The following is a 24,627-nucleotide window of genomic DNA, read 5'->3' on the forward strand; positions in this document are numbered from 1 at the left end:
ACTAACATTCTCAAACCACACTCAAACACACATTTTAAGGCAAAGGGAATTGTCAAGGCATTTCCAACAGCAATATTGCATAGCTAAGGCAGCATATAACCCCATACAGCAAATATTCACACATTTCATAATTATGTCTTGTTATATACACTATAAACACATATTTTTGCAAGTATACATATACATGTACAGTACCAGTCAAAAGTTTGGACACAGCTACTCATTCTAAGGTTTTTCTTTATTTTTTACTATTTTCTAAATTGTAGAATAATAGTGCTGACATCAAAACTATGAAATAACACATATGGAATCATGTAGTAACCAAAAAAGTTGGAAACATATATTTTATATTTGAGATTCTTCAAAGTAGCCACCCTTTGCCTTGATGAAGCTTTGCACACTCTTGGCATTCTCTTAACCAGCTTCATGAGTTATGCTTTTCCAACAGTTTTGAAGGAGTTCCCACATATGCTGAGGACTTGTTGGCTGCTTTTCCTTCACTCTGCTGTCCAACTCATCCCAAACCATCTCAATTGGATTGAGCTCAAGGGAATATGGAGGCCAGGTCATCTGATGAAGCACTCCATCACTCTCCTTGGTCAAATAGCCCTTACACAGTCTGGAGGTGTGTTTTGGGTCATTTTCCTGTTGAAAAACAAATGATAGTCCCACTAAGCGCAAACCAGATGCGGTTGGCGTATGGCTGCATAATGCTGTGGTAGCCATGCTGGTTAAGTGTACCTTGAATTCTAAATAAATCAACGGCAGTGTCACCAGCAAAGCACCCCCACACCATCACACCTCCTCCTCCATGCTTCATGGTGGGAACCACACATGCGGAGATCATCGTCTCACAAAGACACGGTGGCTGGAACCAAAAATCTCAAATTTGGACTCATCAGACCAAAGGACAGATTTCCACCGGTCTAATGCCCATTTCTCGTGTTTCTTGGCCCAAGCAAGTCTCTTCTTCTTATTGGTGTCCTTTAGTAGTGGTTTCTTTGCAGCAATTCGACAATGAAGGCCTGATTCACGCAGTCTCCTCTGATCAGTTGATGATGAGATGTGTCTGTTACTTGAACTCTGAAGCATTTATTTGGGTTGCAATTTCTGAGGCTGGTAACTCTACTGAACTTATCCTCTGCAGCAGAGGTAACTCTGGGTTTTCCTTTCCTGTGGCGGTCATCATGAGAGCCAGTTTCATCATAGCGCTTAATGGTTTTTGCGACTGCATTTGAAGAAACGTTCAAAGTTCTTGAAATGTCTGTATTGACTGACCTTCATGTCTTAAAGTAATGATGGACTGGGCGTTTCTCTTTGCTTATTTAAGCTGTTCTTGCCATAATATGGACTTGGTATTTTACCAAATAGGGCTATCTTCTGTATACCACCCCACCTTGTCACAACACAACTGATTGGCTCAAATGCATTAAGGAAAGAAATTCCACAAATTAACTTTTAACAAGGCACACCTGTTAATTGAAATGCATTCCAGGTGACTACCTCATGAAGCTGGTTGAAAGAAGAGTGTGCAAAGCTGTCATCAAGGCAAAGGGTGACTACTTCAAAGAATTTTAAATATAAAATATATTTTGATTTGTTCAACACTTTTTTGGTTACTACATGATTCCATATGTGTTATTTCATAGTTTTGATGTCTTCACTATTATTCTACAATGTAGAAAATAGTACAAATAAAGAAAAACCCTGGAATGAGTAGATGTGTCCAAACTTTTAACTGGCACTGTATATACACATGTACATATATATACACATTCATCCACTTAACGTAGTCTTTTGTACACATATTTTAGTGTTGATTTTCAAGTTGAGATAACTCTTGATCATTGGAAGTATGTTTCAGTGACAATGACATATGATCTTACTCTTGCCCCAGACTGCAGTTAACACATAAAACATAATGTGAAAAATACTACTTTGTATATTTCCACAATAAAAGCTCAAAAACTAATCAGAAGACATCACTCAATCACGGCCATGTGGATTGGCAGTGAGAAAGTGACATCATACATGTATGGCAATGAACAAGTCAGGATGCAGAGGGTTGGTGGGGGAAGGTGAGTAGCAGTGCACATATGGAATACGAAGTGTGTATAAAGCCCAAAGGACTGTTAGATGTGAACATTGTACAGTAAAGTATTGTAGAGTATTGTATTTATATATAAGTCCAATACAGATTAGATCTGTAAAGATGTCCACAGAAGGTGGGTGAGAAGCAGAGGGTGAGTGGCAGTATGGAGAATGAGAGAAAGTATCTGTTACAGCATGCTCTCTACACCAATATTTTGACAATCAAAGCAGACAGAGATGCTGTGGCATACACTGTCCACTAGAGGGAGCCAGTCCAGTTGACTTGATGATGATGCTAGTGATTCACTGCTCCTGCCTGGGGTTCTTTCCTCCCCCTCAGCCCTGGCACTTCTTCAGCGATGCATATAGCATGGGGCTTTCAAGACAGTGCCTGCTTTGTATTAGACACTTTATGATTGAACAAAGCATCCCCATATAATGACAATAAAAGCATTCAACTTAAACAATAGTTTTCGATTCGGGATCGATCCTTTGGTAATAAATAATTAGGCTTAGAGTGCAAAGAATAGAATTGGATTCTGAAACCCTGACCGTTATAGGTAGGAAACGGCCTGACTGCATGACAAAATGAGGGAGTGTGCGACATGCTCTATAAAAAAATAGTCTGTAGCCCGGTCTCCAGTCTATTTTAGACAGTAGTCAGTTTTCATTTGACAACAGACTCTTCTATATCAGCATCATCAGGATTAGTTAGTTGTGTGTTATATCCAGGCCTCAGTGTCCAAGCCGCTCTCTGACTCCACAGAGTAGGAGCGGTCCCTGTTACCCATGGCGGGGGAGCGGGACTGGGGGTGGATCAGGTCGGCAAAGGCCTGGTGCATAGCCTTGCGTGAGGGTGAATGGCCGTTGGAATGGGAGCTCTGAGGGGACTGTGGCGGGGTGGGCGTCTGGTGGGGAGTATGGTTGCCCCTGGCCTGAAGGTCTCTGTAGCTGACTGGGGTGGGGATACGTGACGGGCTGTTCCCTGGCCGGTTGTCTGTACGGGGTCTGATCCTGGGCCTCAGCTTGAGCTTGTAGATGGAGGGCACCCTGTCAGCCTTCTTCCCTGCCCTCTTGGGCCGGAAGACTACACCCCCATCAACAGCATCCTCATTGGCCAGGGGAGGTGGTGGGGGAGAGTACTCTGAGCGTGATTCACTCAGGCTGAAGCACATGGAGGAGCTCTCACTGGAGGAGTCTTCCTGGAAGGAGCAGTCCTCCGAGGGGGGCAGGGGGATGGGCGAGGGACAAGACTCTGGGGGAGGGAGGTCATCGTTGGGGTCTCCATCCTCCAGGTTGTAGGGGAAGCTTGGTTGGTGATCCTCCAGAGGGACATCTCCCTCAGGCCCTGAGCCCCAGCCCAGCTGACCCTGCTGGCTCTCCATCAGCACCTCTACGAGAGCACCACTGACATGGCCCCCCCCCATTCATGCTCCTGCGGTGGAAAGGAAGTTGTAAGGGGGCATGGCTGAGAGATATGCCCAGCTCCGAGTCTCTCCGGCCGGGCAAGGAGGACAGAAGCTCCCCTTCCTCTATGGAACTGGAGATGGCAGGGAGCTTCCTGAGACCTCCAACTCGCCCGCCCCAGTGCTCTGGTTCTGCGTGCCCACCGTTGGATAGTCCGCCAGGACTATGGCCATGCAGTGGGGCCAGGGTATCCTCCAGGCCTCCACAGGAACGTGGGTTAGTTCTTTTGGACTCCCGGAGGTCAGGCAGAACTCCTACCTTACCCCCCACGTTGAGTGAGGAGTTGGAGGAGTTGGAGGAGGAGTAGGCCGAGTCAGTGATGTTAGGGTCAGAAGAGGCAGGCGTGGGCAGGGTTTGGGGCCCAACCCCCTGCTGTGGGTGTGAAGAGGTGGGAAGCTGAAGGGTTCCCCCCCCTGTGGGTCTACTAGGCCCCCCTCTGCACTGCCCTGTGTTAGCCAGGAACTCAGCCTCGAAGCTGCGGTACAGGTCCTGCTCTTTCTGGGGGTCCAGGTTGGGCAGGATCTGGAAGTTATAGCCTAGCCCCTCCTCCTCAGGTTCCTGTCGCTCAGAGCTGGCCCACCCCCTGTGGCCATGCCCATTGGAGCGAGGGCCGTGGGAGGTTCGAGGGGAGCGGAGTCCATGCCCATGGTGGTGAGGGGAGCGGGGGGAGGAGGAGTGAGGAGACCGCCGGCCTGCCTGGGTGACTGTGGGCAGCAGCCTACTCCTCCCCACCGAGGGGGAGCGTGGAGCGGGGGGCCTGGGAGCCACTATAGTCTTCTTACTGAGGCTGCTGCTCTGAAGCCCTTTGATAGGTGAATTAGAGCAGGAGGACGATTGTCTCCTGGAGAAACCTCCATTGATTCTGGGGGAGGCGGGGGGCAGTTGTTTGGTCCTCAGCTCCTCTCGTCTGTCAGAGGATGGGGGCTGCGAGGCCCCGTGACGGGGAGAGGGTCCAGGGCTGGGATCGCTGGTCCGACTCCGGCTGGGCATCTTCCCCTGGCTGTGGGAGCGCAGGGCCTGGAGCCTGCGGGGACTTTCGGGCCCGAGAGAGCGGCCCCTCTCCCCACGGGTGCTCCTGAGTCCGTCAGAGGGGCCCTGTGGGGGGCTGGGTTTGAGGATGGAGGCAGGGGCAGGGCGATCCCGGGAGTGGCTGCGTGTGCGGGGCATTGGGGGGCGCAGAGATGGGACCTGTCCGCCTTCTCCAGGCCTATCGATTATATGCTTTCCCTCCTTCCTGTTAACCAGCAGCACCACCTCCTCTCCGGAGCGGCGGGTGCCCCCCAGAGAAAAGCGGCCTCCCCCTGTCCCTCCTCCTCCTCCCTTAGAGGAGGCTGTAGAGGAGTCGCTGTCCCCTGATAGACGGCGGGTCACTGGCAACAATGACGAGTCCTTAGACCTGCAGAACACAGAGGAAGACAGACAAGGAGTTAATTATAGTTGCAGTATCTTTGATTTATTTCTGGCCTGAAATTGTATCATTGGAATAAAATAAATATAACATTATATATTTTTTTACATTCATACTAGTTTGAGAAAAACAACTTGCTCAGACCCCATTCTCCAACCCAGCACACCATAGTGCCTATGCCTCACCCCACTCCCCTGGCCCAGAAAGGTTTATAGTAAACACCATCCACCTCCAGTCCATGATGGGATCTGTGACCTCCAGGGATCATGAGGAACCTCCCTGCAGGCTTCTGCTGCTGCCTACCCTGACGGACACACGTAGGGCCGGGTGCTTCTCAGAACATTGGGCTGGATCAGGCTCAGGGATTACAGGGAAGATGAGAGCAAGTGGGGGCAGGATTATAGGCCCTGTGGATTTACTGACCCCACACACATCCGCAGAGAGAGCTGCCTGCCCTGCTTTCCCAGAGCTCACCACACCACTCCACTGACACGCACCAGTGGGGCCCCTCAGGACAACATACCATCCAAGACAGGATACAACTAATGACTTACAGCAAGATAGAACACAATCAGTAGAGCTCTGTATCAGTGGCCAAAACAACAACCTGATAGACATGCCTTTCAGAATCATGTGCTCTCTGGTAATATCCTGTAAGAAGAATTAACTATATCCGCTTTCTTTACTGACATTCTTTATGTAACCACTTCTATAATGCTCTGTGAAACCAGAACAAACAATCAAGAAAAGATTATTGTACGTTATATAAACAGGGCAAAATAAATGAGTGACAAGGTTGAAATGTTAATCAAATATTGCCTTTTAATATAATGACGTAGGCAAACCAATATTGACTTAGGATGACTGCATTCTGACGGCTTGACATAACGAAGCACATGGTTTTTTCCCTCCCAGGTTAGCCCACCTGTGACCTACTTCCTAGGGGGAGCAGCAGGGCCTAGGGGTGCAACAGTTGTCAGTCAGATTAACCCTTATCTAGTCTGGTGCACTTGGAGGTGTCGACCTTGAAGGGGTTAACCTGTCCCGAGGCCTGTTGCCGTGACGCCGGGCCTGAGCCATCACTCACTCCGGATACTGAGCCACTCATTGGCCGGGAGCCAAAGTAAACGAGCCCACAGCCCTTAATTGTGTTGAACAATGCCTTCTCCACACACTGATGTATGAGGGAGGTATGTGAGACCAACTCAACGGGACCTTATGTGGAGAGCTGAGGGAATGCATTCTCTTTACTATCCAGAAAATAGTTTTATAGCCGATGAAATCCAGTACTCTGACTGTCATGCCACTTCAGTGAGAGACATCAGCAGAAAAAAAGGAGAGGCATGTTTTTCCTCTAGTATAGTCGACATGTAGACTAATTCAATCCATCAGCTCCGGGCCTTGGAGAGAGAACAGAAACATCACCAACAGCAACACTGTTGGATGTTGAATCCCATCCGAATTCAGACAGTCATTAGTGTAATTAACAGAACCACAGGAGAGGAAGGAGGAGAGGGGGAAGAGGGGGGCAGGGGAAGTGAAAGTGAGGGGGAGGGAAGGAGGACAGGGGAAGAGGGGGAGTGAGGCGACAGCAGCAATCAAGGTGTGTGCCCAGTCTAGCCACCAGGAGGCAGAGTGGAACGGCCGGGATGGCAGGACAGTGTCAGCGCAATGTTTCATTGGAATGTCACCTGAGATTAGGAAAATCCCTCTGCCTTGTATAATCTGTTGCTTCCCAGTTTTTTGTGCTGTGTTGTGCTGTGCTGTGCTGTGCTTGTGCTGTGCTGTGCTGTGCTATGCGTGTGTATATATGTGGTTAAAAGTGGATCAGTGCTGGTGATGCAGACAAAGACGAAGTGTCATTAGCACAACACACACACACAGTCACTCACTCACCTGACAGGGTTGAAGTGGCGGGGTTCTGAGCGTTCCCGCGGTGGTCGTGGTAACAGGGGGGTGCGTCCTGCGTTTGAGTCGAGCTCTGTGGGGAGGGAGGGGTGGTGGGAGCGGCCAGGCCTGGTGGAGGAGGAGGGGGTACATGATGAAGGCTCCAGGCCCTGGGTGCGTCTGTCAGGGGGCTTATATGGGGCAATGCCCTCGTTACGCCAGTGTGGGCCTGGGCTGGTGGAGCGGGAGGAGTGGGCGCTGGAGGACTTGCTGTGGGCACCCTGCCCGCTGGCTTTGGCCTGGTGGTACCGGTGAGCTGCAGGGAACAAGCACAGGAAACCACAATATTAGTAGAGGCATAGGTTATATACCATGGAGAACCAGAACAACTGTGCAGATGACTCTGGCATCAGACAGACAAGTCAGTATAGAAATAGAATAGATCCAGGGTGGATCCAAGGATCAACATAGCAGAGCACACATTGCAACAGCCCCTCACAACTGGTGGCAGTCACAGCGCATATGCATGTCTTATGACTGCAGGAGATGAAGCAACTGATGCAATCAGATGAATGATTTAAGGCATGATCTTGACTTTGGTGTAGGGTAGGCCTACAGCTCATAAAAACCTGGAGACCTGTAAAAACCCTTTCATACGAGTTCATGGGTTAGAAATGCAACACCAAGCATTAATTCAGCCCCAGTCAGTTGTCCAGACACAAGGCCACTGACATCATTGGTCTGGCAGCAGTGTGGACTCATGGAGAAAGAAGAGCTCTTCTACCCACAGCACAGAGTAACACCAGCCCCAGGCCTGGCTATCACACACGAGGGTAAACATTAACTGATATGAATGGTTATAGCCGCCGTCATGTCATGTTTATGACAGCGTGATGAGGGCTTTATGAGTGAAGTGTAGTGTTGTCTGAAAGGACCATTGACATGATATTGAATGAGGTAGCACTATGGTTGCACTGTGGTAGCACTATGGTAACACTATGATAGCATTATGGTATGACTATGATAACACTGTGATAGCACTGTGGTTGCATTGTGTAAGCACTGTGGTAGCACTATGGTAACATTATTATGGCATTATGGTAGCAATATGATAACACTGTGGTAGCACTGTGATAGCATTGTGGAAGCACATTTATTTTTTAGATTTTTTTGAAATTCACCTTTATTTAACCAGGTAGGCTAGTTGAGAACAAGTTCTCATTTACAACTGTGACCTGGCCAAGATAAAGCAAAGCATTGCGAAAAACAACAACATAGAGTTACACATGGATTAAACAAAACATACGGTCAATAACACAATACAAAAAAAGTGTATATACAGTGTGTGTAACTTAGGTAAGATAAGGAAGGTAAGGCAATAAATAGGCCATAGTGGTGAAATAATTACAATTTAGCAATTAAACATTCTAGTGATAGATGTGCAGAAGATGAATGTGCAAGTAGAAATACTGGGGTGCAAAGGAGCAAACAATATATATAAATAACAACAGTATGGGGATGAGGTAGTTGGATTGGCTATTTACAGATGGGCAATGTACAGGTGCAGTGATCTGTGAGCTGCTCTGACAGCTGGTGCTTAAAGTTAGTGAGAGAGATATGAGTCTCCAGCTTCTGTGATTTTTGCAATTCGTTCCAGTCATTGGTAGCAGAGAACTGGAAGGAAAGGCAGCCAAAGGAGGAATTGGCTTTGAGGGTGACCAGTGAAATATAGCTGCTGGAGCACATGCTACTGGTGGGTGCTGCTATGGTGACCAGTGAGCTGAGATAAGGCAGTGCTTTATCTAGCAAAAAATTGCACTGTGGTAGCACTATGGTCACAAGACGCTACGGTCACAAGACGCAGGCCTCCTAATTGTCCCTATAATTTCTAAGCAAACAGCTGGAGGCAGGGCTTTCTCCTATAGAGCTCAATTTTTATGGAATGGTCTGCCTACCCATGTGAGAGACGCAGACTCGGTCTCAACCTTTAAGTCTTTATTGAAGACTCATATTTTCAGTAGGTCCTATGATTGAGTGTAGTCTGGCCCAGGAGTGTGAAGGTGAACGGAAAGGTACTGGAGCAACAAACCGCCCTTGCTGTCTCTGCCTAGCCGGTTCCCCTCTCTCCACTGGGATTCTTTGCCTCTAACCCTATTACAGGGGCTGAGTCACTGGCTTACTGGTGCTCTTCCATGCCGTCCCTAGGAGGGGTGCGTCACTTGAGTGGGTTGAGTCACTGACATGGTCTTCCTGTCTTGGTTGGCGCCCCCCTTGGGTTGTGCCGTGGCGGAGATCTTTGTGGGCTATACTCGGCCTTGTCTCAAGATGGTAAGTTGGTGGTTGAAGATATCCCTCTAGTGGTGTGGGGGCTGTGCTTTGGCAAAGTGGGTGGGGTTATATCCTGCCTGTTTGGCCCTGTCTGGGGGTATCATCGGATGGGGCCACAGTGTCTCCTGACCCCTCCTGTCTCAGCCTCCAGTATTTATGCTGCAGTAGTTTATGTGTCGGGGGGCTAGGGGGCTAGTTTCTCCTAGCCACCGTGCTTCTACACCTGCATTGCTTGCTGTTTGGGGGTTTAGGCTGGGTTTCTGTACAGCACTTTGATATATCAGCTGATGTAAGAAGGGCTATATAAATACATTTGATTTGATTTATAGATGACCTGGAGCCAGTGGGTTTGGCGACGAATATGAAGCGAGGGCCAGCCAACGAGAGCATACAGGTCGCAGTGGTGGGTAGTATATGGGGCTTTGGTGACAAACCGATGGCACTGTGATAGACTGCATCCAATTTGCTGAGTAGAGTGTTGGAGGCTATTTTGTAAATTACATCGCCGAAGTCAAGGATCGGTAGGATAGTCAGTTTTACGAGGGTATGTTTGGCAGCATGAGTGAAGGATGCTTTGTTGCGAAATAGGAAGCCGATTCTAGATTTAATTTTGGATTGGAGATGCTGTCACAACTTCCACCAAAGTCGGTTCCTCTCCTTGTTCGGGCGGCGTTCGGCGGTCGGCGTCACCGGTCTTCTAGCCATCGTCGATCCACTTTTCATTTTCCATTTGTTCTGTCTTGTTTTCCTACACACCTGGTTCTCATTTCCCTCCTTAAGTGTTGTGTATTTAACCCTCTGTTCCCCCCATGTCTTTGTTTGGAATTGTTTGTTTGTAAGTGCTTGTGCACATGTTTACTGGTGCGCATCGGGTTTATTACCCATGTCGATTATTTCTTTATGCCGTTGGTTTTGAAATTAAACTGCTCCGACAATTACCTAGTTCTGCTCTCCTGCGTCTGTGTCACGACTACTGCCGAGGGTGGTTCCTCTCCCTGTTCGGGTGGCGCTTGGCGGTCGTCGTCACCGGCCTACTAGCTGCCATCGATCCCCGTTTCGTATTTCTGTTAGTTATGTCTTTATTAGTTGCACCTGTGTTCTATTAGGTAATTAGTGGTGTTATTTAAGGCCGCCTCTCCACCTGTTCTGTGTGCGGGCTAGTTACGTGTTTTCACTGTGTTTGTGTAGTGGATCGTGTTGTTGGACTTTGGGTTTTGTTTCGCCCTTTTGTGTTTGGGCATATTTTCTCTTCTGTGGTACTTATTAAATATATTGTACCAAACATTTTTCTGCCTCCTGCGCCTGACTCCACAGCCACGACGTCCAAGCGTTAGTCTGACTTCACTGCCACCAGTTACGCACCCCTTTCAGATGCTTAATGTGAGTCTGGAAGGAGAGTTTACAGTTTAACCAGACACCTAGGTATTTGTAGATGTCCACATATTCTAAGTCAGAACAAACCAGAGTAGTGATGCTGGACGGGCGGGCAGGTGCTGGTAGCAATCGGGTGAAGAGCATGCATTTAGTATTACTTGCATTTAAGAGCAGTTGGAGGCCACGGAAGGAGAGTTGTATGGCATTGAAGCTCGTCTGGATGTTAGTTAACACAGTGTCCAAAGGGCCAGAAGTATACAGAATGGCATCGTCTGCGTAGAGGTGGATCAGAGAATCACCAGCAGCAAGTGTGACATAATTGATGTATACAGAGAAAAGAGTCGGCCGGGAATTGAACCCTGTGGCACCCCCATAGAGACTGCCAGAGGTCCGGACAACAGGCCCTCCGATTTGACACACTGAACTCTATCTGAGAAGTAGTTGGTGAATGAGGTGAGGCAGTCATTTCAGAAACCAAGGCTGTTGAGTCTGCCGATAAGAATGTGGTGATTGACAGAGTCGAAAGCCTTGGCCAGGTCTATGAATACAGCTGCACAGTATTGTCTCTTATCGATGGAGGTTATGATATCGTTTAGGACCTTGAGCGTGGCTGAGGTGCACCTATGACCAGCTCGGAAACCAGATTGCATAGCGGAGAAGGTACAGTGGGATTCGAAATGGTCGGTGATCTGTTTGTTAACTTGGCTTTCGAAGACCTTAGAAAGGCAGGGTAGGATAGATATAGGTCTGTAGCAGTTTGGGTCTAGAGTGTCTCCCCCTTTGAAGAGGGGGATGACCGCTGCAGCTTTCCAATCTTTGGGGATCTCAGATGATACAAAAGAGAGGTTGAACAGGCTAGTAATAGGGGTTGCAACAATTTCGGCTGATCATTTTAGAAAGAGAGGGTCCAGAGTGTCTAGTCTTGTGATTTGTAGGGGTCCAGATTTTGCAGCTCTTTCAGAACATCAGCTATCTGGATTTGGGTGAAGGAGAAATGGGGGAGGCTTGGGCCTGTGGGGGGGGGGGGTGCAGGGCTGTTGACCAGGGTAGGGGTGGCCAGGTGGAAAGCATGGCCAGCCGTAGAAAAATGCTTATTGAAATTCTTGATTGTCGTAGATTTATTGGTGGTGACAGTGTTTCCTAGCCTCTGTGCAGTGAGCAGCTGGGAGGAGGTGCTCTTATTCGCCATAGACTTTACAGTGTCCTAGAACTTTTTGGAGTTTGTGCTGCAGGATGCACATTTCTGTTTGAAAAAGCTAGCCTTTGCTTTCCTGACTGCCTGTGTATATTGGTTCCTAACTTCCCTGAAAAATTGCATATCGCGGGGGCTATTCGATTCTAATGCAGTAGGCCACAGGATATTTTTGTGCTGGTCAAGGGCAGTCAGGTCTGGAGTGAACCACGGGCTATATCTGTTCCTGGTTCTACATTTTTTGAATGGGACATGCTTATTTAAGATGGTGAGGAAAGCACTTTTAAAGAATAACCAGGCATCTTCTACTGACGGAATGTGGTCAATATCCTTCCAGGATACCCGGGCCAGGTCGATTAGAAAGGCCTGCTCACTGAAGTGTTTTAGGGAGCATTTGACAGTGATGAGGAGTGGTTGTTTGACCGCAGACCCATTCCGGACGCAAGCAATGAGGCAGTGATCGCTGAGATCCTGGTTGAAGACAGCAGAGGTATATTTGGAGGGCAGGTTGGTTAGGATGATATCTATGAGGGTGCCTGTGTTTACGGATTTGGGGTTGTACCTGTGGTGGCACTAGTTTGGTTACAAGCTTTGGTTACTAGCTAGCAACCTTTTGAGTTTGGATCCCGTGATGCGGTTGGCATCAGTTGCTGGGACCACTGCTATCTGTCCAGGGTTCCTGCCGACCAAGGGTCTGGTGAGCTGCTTGGCGTAGCAGCTAGCCTAGCTGCCACTGTTAGCTGCCTATCAAGCTAGCAGGGTTTCCTTTAGGGCTTGAACGCAGCCCATGACACAGTTAGCCCTTGTGGCTGGGATCGCGGATTGTCCCAGGGTTGTGTCTGTCTAGATCCCTGCTGTTTTCTTCTGTTTCCATCTTCCCTGCAACCTGCCCTGTTTGGAACTGCAAGGAGTAACAGCGTAGCCTACATTGCTACCATGACAAAGACCAAGGCCGGTGAGGGTACCATTGAGGATAATGGTGTCTCTCTATCACAGGTGAAGGATCTTTTAAACAAACAAAAATAGTTCTACAAGCAGCTGTTACAACAACAAGAAAATTGTGTCCAAATACTGGTGGAGTCAACTAATAAAATAATGGACAACCTGACCAGAGAGGTCCAGGACCTGAAGAACAATTTGCAGTTCTCCCAGGGTCAGCTCGATAAGTTTAAACATGAAAATGGCAAGATGACAGCAATCTGTAAGTCATTGAGAGAGGACATCCGTTCTGTATATGAATCCATGATAACAATTACGGAGAAATCAGATTATCTCAAGGGACAAACAAGGCAGAACAAAATTGTTCGGAATTGCAGAATCTCCGCATGAGACCTGGACGGAGTCTGAGGACAAAGTGAGGGAAATTATTTCGGAGCAACTGAAGATGGACCACAGGAAGATTGATGTAGAGCATGCCCACAGGACTGGAAAAACCACCACTGGCCCAGTTGACAGGCCCAGGCCGATAGTGGTCAAGTTCCTGAGGTTCAAGGACAAGGTAGCTGTTCTGGAAAGAGCCAAGAACTTGAGAGGAACATACATCTTCTTCAACGAGGACTATCCTGAAGCTGTACACCAAGTGCTGCAAAAAAAGGCCTAGTTAAGCAAGAACAGAGTGGCACATCTTGCTCTTCATTGTAATCAGAGAGCTAATATAAATACTATGCATGCTAGTCTCTCTTGGCTAAGGGTAAAGGAGAGACTGACTGCATCACTTATTTTTATAAGATACATGAATGTGTTCCAAATTGTTTGTACACTCAACTTACAGCACTGACACACATACTTACCCCACCAAACATGCCACCAGAGGTCTTTTCACAGTCACCAAATCCAGAACAAATTCAAGAAACCGTACAGTATTATATCAAGCCATTATTGTATGGAACTCCCTTCCATCTCATATTGCTCAAATGAATAGCAAACCTGGTTTCAAAAACAGCTGATGGGGATCCTAATAAAATATCAATACCACTATGGTAGCAATGTGGTAACACTATGCTAGCACTGTTGTAACACTATGGTAGCACTATGGTAGTGTAACCGATGTGAAATGGCTAGTTAGTTAGCGGTGGTGCGCGCTAATAGCATTTCAGTCAGTGACGTCACTCGCTCTGAGACTTGAAGTAGGGTTTCCCCTTGCGTTGCAAGGGCCGCGGCTTTTGTGGCGCGATGGGTAACGATGCTTCGTGGGTGTCAGTTGTTGATGTGTGCAAGGGTCCCTGGTTCGAGCCCGGGTTGACTGTGGAAACACTATGGTAAGACTGTGGTAGCACTGTGGTAAGACTATGGTAGCACTGTGGTAACACTGTGGTAAGACTATGGTAACTTTGTGGTAACACTATGGTAACACTATGGTAACACTGTGGTAAGACTATGGTAGCACTGTGGTAACACTGTGGTAAGACTATGGTAACTTTGTGGTAACACTATGGTACCACAGTGTGAGCTGTATAACTCCTGACCTGAGTTGTATCAGATAAGCGGTTCAAATGGATACAATTGTAAAACAATTGTGAACCGTGCAGACTGACCAGAATTAGATACAATGCAGTACAATATAATACAATACAACTCAGTGACTATAAAGGGTAATGGGCTGGTTGTTTTGGTAGAGGTGACCTCACCGAAGGCGGCACAGCGGCAGGGGTCATGCTTGTCCAGATAGTGTTCTAATGTGTCCCATCCCCCGCCCACACGCACCATCACATGAGTACGAAGGACCTGAGGAGAGAGAGAGAGAGAGAAAGGAGACAAGGTTACAACCCTGAGAAACATGGCATCAATTCACAAATTCACTCTCATAATAAAGACTAGAGGGAGACTAAATACTATGAAGCTTAGCACACACGTACAAAGCCAGACCCTGCATACACACACACAACCGCTCGCACACACACACTGTTTAAAAAAACTAAAGTGATGTTTAAACCCAGTGACACGGTGCGATACCACACAGACTGCAGATCAAGTCAATAGATATGTAAATCCAACAAGTGGGGCAGAATGCTGAGTGCTTGGCCTGGAGTCCCTCCCCCTTCCCCAAAAATGACGTAACACTCCCATCAGATGCACCCCTGCCAGTGCCCATGCCTCCGCCTCCTCCCACATGACCCCCCAGCTGCCGCCATTATGAGCACTGTTCATCGCCATGCCAACACACAATTAAAAAGAGAGGGGAGAAGAATAAAGACTGCTATGAAAGACACTCCTTTTCTCTCCCTCTCAGCTGGCGTAACCATGCTTTTAGAGGGGGGGTGAATTAGCATTGTAACAACTCATCCTGCCCCTCCTCTCTTCTACAATTTCAGCTAGAAAAGAGGAGAGGGGGTTGAGCGAGAGAAGAGAGGGGGAAAGAAGAGAGGAGAGGGGGTTTTTCATTGAGGCAAACAGACCCAGAGCATGAAGCCCAGACAGAGTCTCTTTCTCTCTGTCTCTCTCTTTCCCCTGCAGGCAGATGCATTCCTCACAGCAGGGAGAGAGAGGCTGTATATTTAGCTTGATGTGAAAGTCCTGTGGATGCAGCCTTGCCAGCCTGCCTCCTCTCTGGGTTGTGTAGTCACTGCTGCCAGCCACATGTTTCATTCAGGGGCTGGGCCCGTGTCTCTGTGGCCAAGCCAGGCAGGGTGAGCTGGATATTGCGGGGAGCCATACTGCACTAAATCACGTGGCCATGCAAGGCCTCCCACACTAACTCAGGACAGGACACAGCCCACAGTGATCTGGTCCCAACACTGCTCCTGATCTTCCACCTGTCCTTTGCTGCTCTTCAACATGCAAAACAGCTGTCCTCTGCCTTCCTTCTTTTCTAGCTCTAGTCCTTTACTGCTGCCACTCTACTCCTGAAACTTTTGGTCTTGTTCCCAGCAGAGAGGCTATGTGTTGGTAAACTGTTGGCCTATTGTCTATTGTCTGGTCCACTAGTGGTGTCCCACTATGCCTGACCCAACCTCTGTGCATTATACGGATTAGTTGATTCCCTGGAACCAGTGATGCTCCAGCCCTCTGCCTCAGCAGCCACTCCATCAGTGATGGGGTATCCCACACGCCACAACTCCATAGAGCCAACCCCTGTTTCTATGCCAACGGCGAACAGAGACTCCTTGTAATCACGATGGAAGTGGAATAAACCAATTCCCTCCCAAATCAGGCTTGAAGTTTTAAGCTCATGGCCAGCTGACACTGTACTACAACCCCAAGCACCCTTCTCTTGAACATGGACGACCTCCCTGGGGGAGTCCGCCCCAGTCACTCTCCTCCATTTATTTATCCCCCTTTTTCCCCTCACTTCCTCCCTCTCTCCTACCCCTCATCTTCTAGCCTGCACTCTTAGTCAGGCTTTGGCAGCTGAATGGGGCCTGTTGGCTTTGATGGTGGCAGCCAGCAGGCTAGCTTCCTCCCTGCAGATAAATATGGAAGCGTGTTGGCTGGGCTGCACTAGTGGCTGCTGGGGGATATGTATAATCACATCACTGTCCTCCTCAGTGAGTGTAGGAGAATGCGGAGACAGTTCTCTGTTAATCTGACAGAGAAATGGATCCTACATACAATCTCCAGACAGGCTTTACACTAAGATGTGTGACACGCTTCAACTACTACACTTGAGTTTAACACTTTACCTGCTTCAAAAGCCACTACACTTTAGTTTTAACACTTTACCTGCTTCAAAAGCCACTACACTTTAGTTTTAACCCTTTATTTGCTTCCAACAAAGCCACGGCACTAAAGTTAACACTTTTACGTTATCTGCTTCCAAAACAGCCACTACACTATAACATACTGTACAAGTAAGACCCTACTAAAACTGGCACTCCACTACATACCATACAGCCAAACACACAGTCAGTCATCCAATCTTTAAGAAACTTTTAACAGAAACATCTCACTGAGGTGTCAAAGCATACCACAGATCCGAACATACACACTGTGCTTTTAACTGACCTACATGACTAGCCATTTTAAACTCGGGGAAAGTTTGAGCTGCTCAAAAGAAGAGTGGAAATTTTGAGAGCATTGGGAAGTAAGGCAGACATCCTGGAAATGCATACGATTTGGACTGGCATCCGCTGAGTCCATTAATTGGGCGGAGGTACATGGGAAGTAAGAAACAGAATCGATCTATCTGGCAGGCAGCCTTCCTGCAGGCAGAGGCCCGGAGGGCAAGATAAAGTTGCAGTGGCGACACCAGGCAGAGCCCAGACTGAGGCACAGCCTAGCAGAAGCAAGTAGCAGAACAGGCCAGATAAGGGCCCGTACAGGAAATGACCCAAGATTCTATTTGTGTCTGGCTGGGCCAGCGTGTATGGGAGTTGGGAGGTCTGGGCCAGCGTGTATGGAGTTGGGAGGTCTGGGCCAGCCAGTACGGAGGTACCAAGAGGCAGAGCAGTGCACTGGGAATAGGTCAGATCAGTGCAGATTATAAACAATATGCAGCCTGGACTGGGGAGAGTGAGATCACTGTAATACTGTCGTTCAGGGGACATTGATTATATCTACAGAATAGTTGGTTTGTTTGGCCCTGTTCTGGTTTTCCTTGCAGCAACAAATTTAGCTAAATATACACACTGCATGCCTCCATTGTAATACTGTGTAAGCAGTCATCACAACAGCAGCATATGAAAATTTGACAATCTAATTTCTCCTGGGCATAATATTTGCATTTATTCAAAATATTAACTGTAGCCTACTATTAAACTGCAATGCAATCTAAGTGATATTAGAGTAATCCAAAGTCACGTCCATGAGCTGTGAAAAAGACAAAGAACCTATTTATGTACTCTTGGACTGTGTAAAGGTGCAATGGTTAACCTGGTTGGTTAACCTGGTTACTAATGCATCCACAGGTTTAAGACGTACTCACACATGCATGCACACACGCAGACACACACACACTACACTCAAGGCCGATTGTTGACTATTCTTATGGTCTGGTTTAGTGGATGGGGTTGATGTTGATGGTCGGTTCATACCCGTATGAAGATCAGAGCGCTGGAGTCTCCCACTTTGTATTTCCCTTCAGACACCTTTGTCATGGGGAACTGGGCGGGGCAGGAGCAGTGGCCCAGGATCTCCCGCACCTACAGAGACATAACAGAACCCTGGTTACCACCCACAGCCAACGAAACATGACACTGCACATTCACATAGCTACAGAAAGGAACAACAGGCATAAACTGTTCATTCTCTGTTCAACCTTCCGTCATTTCAACTCTTCCTATGACATCATGCTTACTCATATCCATGACAAAATCCCCTCTGGTCCTGAGCTCTCTGTGTGTGTGTGTCAACAGTACAGTGATTATATTACATCAGGGTGAGACATGGCTAGCCCTGGCTGTCTGTGCAGAGCAGAGGTCCCTCTGAGTACCTGTGTAATGGAGGGCCCATCTCTCCCTGCCTCACCAAATATTTCCTCATCTGCCTGGAACGCTTAGTCCAGCTCATTGCTGCGGTGCAAAAAGTCATAAAAGGCACACAAATAAACATTACAGCACGCACACGCACAAACACACACAAACACACACACACTGCTGTGAAGACCTCCGGACTGCAGCAATAAGGTGAGGCCCTAACTAAAGCCAGAGGGATGACGTTCATTTGAGTCTGTGGTTCCAGATGCGTTTTGGGTTGAGAGAGACACGCTCCGGTACTGTACTGTGCAGTTGGGGTTGCTTATTTAGCACATTGGAGTCAGACAGAACTCTAGGGTGGGGCGAGAGAGGCCTGTGTTGTGTGGGCTCTCTCTCTCGCCTGGGATTGGCCAGCTTTGATGATATTCTTGGCAGCTCTCTCAGACAAAGGCGTGTGCACACTTGTCGACCGAGAGAAAGAGAGACAAACAACATCACAGAGGACAAAAATAGGCGAGCTGAGCAAGGACAAAGAAACAGGGACTCCTGTACTCCATATGTACTGTATATACATCAGCAAATCAATTAAATCAAATGTTATTCGTCACATGCTTCGTAAACAACAGATGTAGACTACTTACAGTCCCAACAATGCAGAGAAAGCACATGTACAGTACAAACACAAACACAGTGAAACAAGGGAAAGGCTCTCAGTAGTCTCCCAAGGAATTAATCACATTAAGAACATAAATCAGATGAAGAGAGATTGAATTAGATCAAAATAGATGAAATGTGAGACTGCCAGGTATCGATTGAAGACAGTTACCATCCATGTACAGGATATATTTAGCTGGAGGCAGTAACAATGTTGCAGGCAATGTTCCTTCTAAACAGTGTTCCCTCTAAACTGTGTGCATGCGTGGGTGTGCAGTAGCCCAGAGACTGCTGCGCAGCTCCCCAGGACTGCCACGCAGAGCGCAGAAGAAATATCAGCCCATGGAAAGAAGCAAGAGATTGAACTTCAGTCAACTTTCTAGAGTTTTCCCTGTTAGTTAACACTATCAACGTTTCCCTTTACTGTGGGAATTGTGATCGAATCAACGCAATACTAGCCACTTTCAATGCAACATACCGAAACAAAAACTACGCAAGAGATTTTGTTGTAGGCAGAACGCATGCTATCTCTTCTGCTCCAGCCCTGTGGTCATAGCTAGGCTCACCCAAAATCATTTATGGGGTGCTGTACAGCTCCCACCAGACTATTGTAGCTCTCTACCCTTACTGTGTATTGTGGTAGCTGTTCTATACAGTCTCCGGTTACTAGTATATTAGTTCATTTGATGAATCCGTAATTAGCATAAGAAATATTTTATATTTATTTGTTTTATACATTTTCTTCACATTCTGAGCTGAGAGAACACCGCATCACCATGATGCTGGGCATGCATGACTTCTCCTCTTGTGGAGCTGAACTACAAGTAGAAGATGGTCATGACCTGTGCCCCACCTGCCTAGGTGTTGGCCACCTGCGTGAAGCCCTTTCTGACCCCTGCATTAACTGCGCCATCCTGCCTGTGAAGGTGAGGGAAGCGTGGCTAGCCAGAGTTGAGGGCCTGGTTATCAAATATAATTTACCAGCGTCAGACATTGTTTGCCAGGACCCACCCAGGTCTACCGAAAGAGGGAAACCCCACAAAGCCGATGGCGCCCCCCTTGTAAAAACATAAGAGCTTCACTCGTGAAGGTCGATTCCTTATCCTCTGAGATAGAGCAGCTAAAAACACTTTTGCGTTCCTTCAAGCCCCCTGAGTCGGGGCCCTCTAGCACTTCCTTCAGACATGGGGGACGCAACAGAGGACTCAGATAGCCGTGATGATGACCTGCTACCCACTCAGGCAGCCAACCGGCACTTTAGTGACCAGGATGATGACACACCCAACATGGTGAAGGAGGTGCCAACCAGTGTTGTGGACCCCTTCAGTCTGAATGCTAAAGATGGGTCAGAGGAGTCCTTCCGAGGCTCTGATCACACAGAGTCAGAAGAAAGCTATGCCTCACTACGCGCTGTCCTACGTGCGGCCTTTGCTAGGCTAGAGCTTGATGACCCTCAAGCCACAGCCCCTGCAACTAACCCGTTCTTAAAGAAGGCCCCGGCAGCTAACCCATTCTTAAAGAAGGCCCCGGCAGCTAACCCGTTCTTAAAGAAGGCCCCGGCAGCTAACCCGTTCTTAAAGAAGGCCCCGGCAGCTAACCCGTTCTTTAAGGCGGCCCCTGCAGCTAACCCGTTCTTTAAGGCTGCCCCTGCAGCTAACCCGTTCTTTAAGGCTGCCCCTGCAGCTAACCCGTTCTTTAAGGCTGCCCCTGCAGCTAACCCGTTCTTTAAGGCGGCCCCGGCAGCTAACCCGTTCTTTAAGGCGGCCCCGGCAGCAAACCCGTTCTTTAACTTCTCTAGGGTAGGGGGCAGTATTTTGACGTCCGGATGAAGAAGGTGCCCTGAGTAAACTGCCTGCTACTCAGTCCCAGAAGCTAAGATATGCATCTCATTAGTAGATTTTGATAGAAAACACTCTGAAGTTTCTAAAACTGTTTGAATGATGTCTGTGAGTATAACAGAAGTCATATGGCAGGCAAAACCTGAGAAAAAATCCAACCAGGAAGTGTGGAAATCTGAGGTTTGTAGTTTTTCAAGTGATTGCCTATCCAGTATACAGTGTCTGTGGGGTCATTTTGCACTTCCTAAGGCTTCCACTAGATGCCAACAGTCTTTACGTTCGATGAGCGTTGTTTCATGCTTCTACTGTGAATGGGGAGAGAATAAGAGCATATGGAGTCAGATGACTGAGAAAATGACATGAGCTCAATCACGCGTTAGCTGTGTTCCTTTTCTTTTTTGAAGACAAAGGAATCGTCTGGTTGGAATATTATGGAAGATTTATGATGAAAACATCCTAAAGATTGATTCTATACATCGTTTGACATGTTTCTACAAACTGTAGTATAACGTTTTTGACTTTTCGTCTGGACTTAGTAAGCGTGTGCCTTGCATTTGGAATAGTGAACCTAACGCGCAAACAACATTTACATTTACATTTAAGTCATTTAGCAGACGCTCTTATCCAGAGCGACTTACAAATTGGTGCATTCACCTATAATATACAGTAGAACAACCACTTTACAATAGTGCATCTAAATCTTTTAAGGGGGGGGGGGTTAGAAGGATTACTTTATCCTATCCCAGGTATTCCTTAAAGAGGTGGGGTTTCAGGTGTCTCCGGAAGGTGGTGATTGACTCCGCTGTCCTGGCATCGTGAGGGAGCCAGGACAAAACAAAATTGAGGTATTTGGACATAAAGGTGAACTTTATCGAACAAAACAAACATTTATCCTGGGAGTGCATTCTGATGAAGATCATCAAAGGTAGGTGAATATTTATAATGTAAATTTTGTCATTTCTGTTGACTCCAAAATGGCGGGTATCTGTATGGCTTGTTTTGATATCTGAGCGCTGTACTCAGATTATTGCAAAATTTGCTTTCGCCGTAAAGCTTTTTTGAAATCTGACACAGCGGTTGCATTAAGGAGGAGTGTATCTATAATTCTTTGAAAAACAGTTGAATATTTTATCAACATTTATGATGAGTATTTCTGTAAATTGATGTGCTCATTCACCGGAAGTTTTGGGAGGCAAAACATTTCTGAACATTACACGCCAATGTAATTTTTTTTATATATATAAATATGAACTTTATCGAGCAAAACATACATGTATTGTGTAACATGAAGTCCTATGAGTGCCATCTGATGAAGATCATCAAAGGTTAATGATTAGTTTTAGCTGTATTTCTGGTTTTTGTGACGCCTCTCCTTGCTTGGAAAATGGCTGTGTGGTTTTTCTTGTCCTAACATAATCTAATGTTATGCTTTCGCCGTAAAGCCTTTTTGAAATCGGACAATGTGGTTGGATTAACGAGAAGTGTATCTTTAAAATGGGATATAATTGTTGTATGTTTGAGAAATTTGAATTATGAGATTTTTGTTGTTTTGAATTTGGCGCCCTGTTATTTCACTGGCTGTTGGCGAGTGTGTCCCACATACCCCAGAGAGGTTAAGAAGGCCCTGGCAGCTACACTGTTCAGTGTGCCACTTTCACCGGCTTTTCTTACGGAGCTTCAGAGATGCTAGGCCGACCCGCAGGCTCTCGCCCACCATGGCAAGGACAATGGGACGATATCTGCCATGCGCGACGCAAAACAATACGGGCTGAACCATATGCCTAAGGTAGATGAATGCATAGCAGAGCCGATGCTCTCCCCAGATGAAGCCCTGAAGGATGATGCCCGCTGCCCCAGACCTCAGATGTGCTACTGTCACGGGCCTATGACACAGCAGCCCGTATAACCCGCATTGGGAACTCTCTCTCAGTGCTCATGCTAGCACAGAACAGGATGCTCCAGCCGGACCACCCAGACCTGGACCTCTGCAAACTGACTGACTCATCTCTTCAAGCGTTTGCGTTCATTACCAGAGAGCTAGGCAGACTGATGTCCACCCTTGTTGTGACTGGTCGCAAGGTCTGGCTCGCCCAAACCCCAATGTCTGATGACTCCAGACGGACGCTGAGAATGCTCCCAGTGGTCCCTGGACTGCTCTTCGCCCCCCTGGCTGAGCGGGCTCATCGAACGTAGAAAACAGCTGAGTCAGGCTACACCGCTGTGGAACCCAAAGCCCAGAAACCAGGCATCAAAGAGTCGTGGCAGAGGGAGGATTGACACGCGTGAACCTCGCCGCTCTCACTCGGCCCTGCCCTACACACGCCCTTGGTCCTACCACCAGCCTAACACAGGTGCTCGCCAGCCCCAGACGGCGATGCAGCCACCCCCCAAACACCCAAAAGGCCGGGGCCGTGGTCAGCACCCCCCCCCCAACCTCACAAACAGGCGTGGAGGGCAGAAACTGAATGGCGGGGGTTGGCCGTTGACCAATTTACCCAGCAGCACCTGACCTACTGGGCATCCCACTCCTCAGACCCATGTGTGGTGATAACCCGCTCACAATGGTACAGGCTGCAGTTCCGATGCCGGCCCCCACCATTCTCATGGATCAGAATGACTTCAGTCACAGAACCCCTGAAAGCTTGCACCCTCAACCAGGAGATTACATCTCTTCTGGAGAAGGCCACAATCACGAGTAAAAGCATCAGAACAGCAAGATGGCTTTTACTCAACCTATTCCCTGGATCCGAAGAAAGACGGAGGCTTTCATCCAGTTCTGGATTTAAAATGGTTCAATGTTTTCCTAAAAGTTCTCCCCTTTCACATGTTGCAGATGGTTGACATTCTCCAGACAGTAGCCGTAGGGGAATGGTTCATGTAAAGGATGCTTACTTTCACGTTCCTGTGTTACCGGAACACAGGCGTTTTCTACGGTTCACCTTCCAGGGCCATGCATACCAGTTTGCGGTATTACCCTTTGGTCTCTCCCTGGATCCTTGCGTCTTTGCAAGATGCGTGAGCGCAGCCCTGAGCTCCTTCCACCTACAGGGGATCAAGATCCTTCCTTAAATCGGCGACTGGCTCATCTGCACCTCCTCTTGCGAGTGTGCGGCCCAGAGCACAGTGCTGACACTGACCCATGTCACCGCACTGGGTCTTCCCGTGAACAACGAAAAGAGCAACTTCAAACCAAGCCAAAAGGTCACCTTTATTGGCATGGCTCTGTACTCCCGCACTATGAGGGCACGTATAACACCTCTGCACGTTGACAGTATTCTTCTTCTGCAACAATTCCAGTTGAATGCATTGGTGAAGGTACAAACTTTCCAACAACTGATGGCCGGCTCGCGGTGGCCTCCACGGTGATACCATTAGGTCTGCTGTCTTTAAGGCCATTACAAGTGTGATTCAACGACCTCCGTTTGGACCCCCAGCAGAACAGAAACACCAAAATACAGGTGACAAGGGTGTGCTACTCTACTCTGCGGCCGTGGAGGAAGACAGGTGTCCATCTCAGATCAATTATGGCTAGGCTAGGCGGGAAGTAGTGATGACCGACACTTCACTAACAGGCTGGGGAGCAGTGTGGCAACACAGGTCTGTACGGGGAGAGTGGTGCCCCTGCTGGAGGAAAGAGCACATCAATGTACTAGAACTTCAGACAGTTTACCTAGTGCTGAATCACTTTCTGCCGGTTTTCAACCACAAACATTCCCTGATACGATCAGACAATACATAGATAGTGTTCCACATCAACCATCAAGGGGGAACGAGGTCTGTACGGTCCATACAGGTGGCCCAACAACTCTTGATGGAGACTTCACCCACAAGTAGTGAAGATAATATGGCAGCGGTTCGGAACAGCACATGTGGACCTGTTCGCCTCAGAGCAAAAATCCCACTGGTTCTCTCTGGCAGAGTCCAAGAGGCCCCTGGGCATGGACGCCTTAGCCCACACATGGCCAGAGGGCTTACTGTATGCTTTCCCTCCGACCCCCCTGATCTTAGCAACGCTGCAAAGGGTCTCTCAGGCTCAGC

General features: G+C 47.9%; 1 protein-coding gene across 3 annotated transcripts in view; it reads right to left on the bottom strand.

The window, feature by feature from the left end:
• Positions 1–3,345: 3,345 nt before the first annotated feature.
• The window catches only part of LOC115200195 (GAS2-like protein 1), a 48,954-nt gene continuing 27,672 nt past the window's right edge, over positions 3,346–24,627 (bottom strand). For all 3 annotated transcript variants that reach the window (XM_029763040.1, XM_029763041.1, XM_029763039.1), the window contains 4 exons: positions 17,717–17,824; positions 14,375–14,471; positions 6,863–7,169; positions 3,346–4,954 (listed from right to left, as the gene is read on the bottom strand). In XM_029763040.1, the coding sequence (XP_029618900.1) occupies positions 3,433–4,954; positions 6,863–7,169; positions 14,375–14,471; positions 17,717–17,824 (2,034 nt within the window). In that variant the 3' untranslated portion in view covers positions 3,346–3,432. The remainder of the gene's footprint in view (positions 4,955–6,862; positions 7,170–14,374; positions 14,472–17,716; positions 17,825–24,627) is intronic.

This window comes from Salmo trutta, chromosome 9, assembly GCF_901001165.1.
Source record: "Salmo trutta chromosome 9, fSalTru1.1, whole genome shotgun sequence".
Lineage (NCBI taxonomy): Eukaryota > Metazoa > Chordata > Actinopteri > Salmoniformes > Salmonidae > Salmo > Salmo trutta.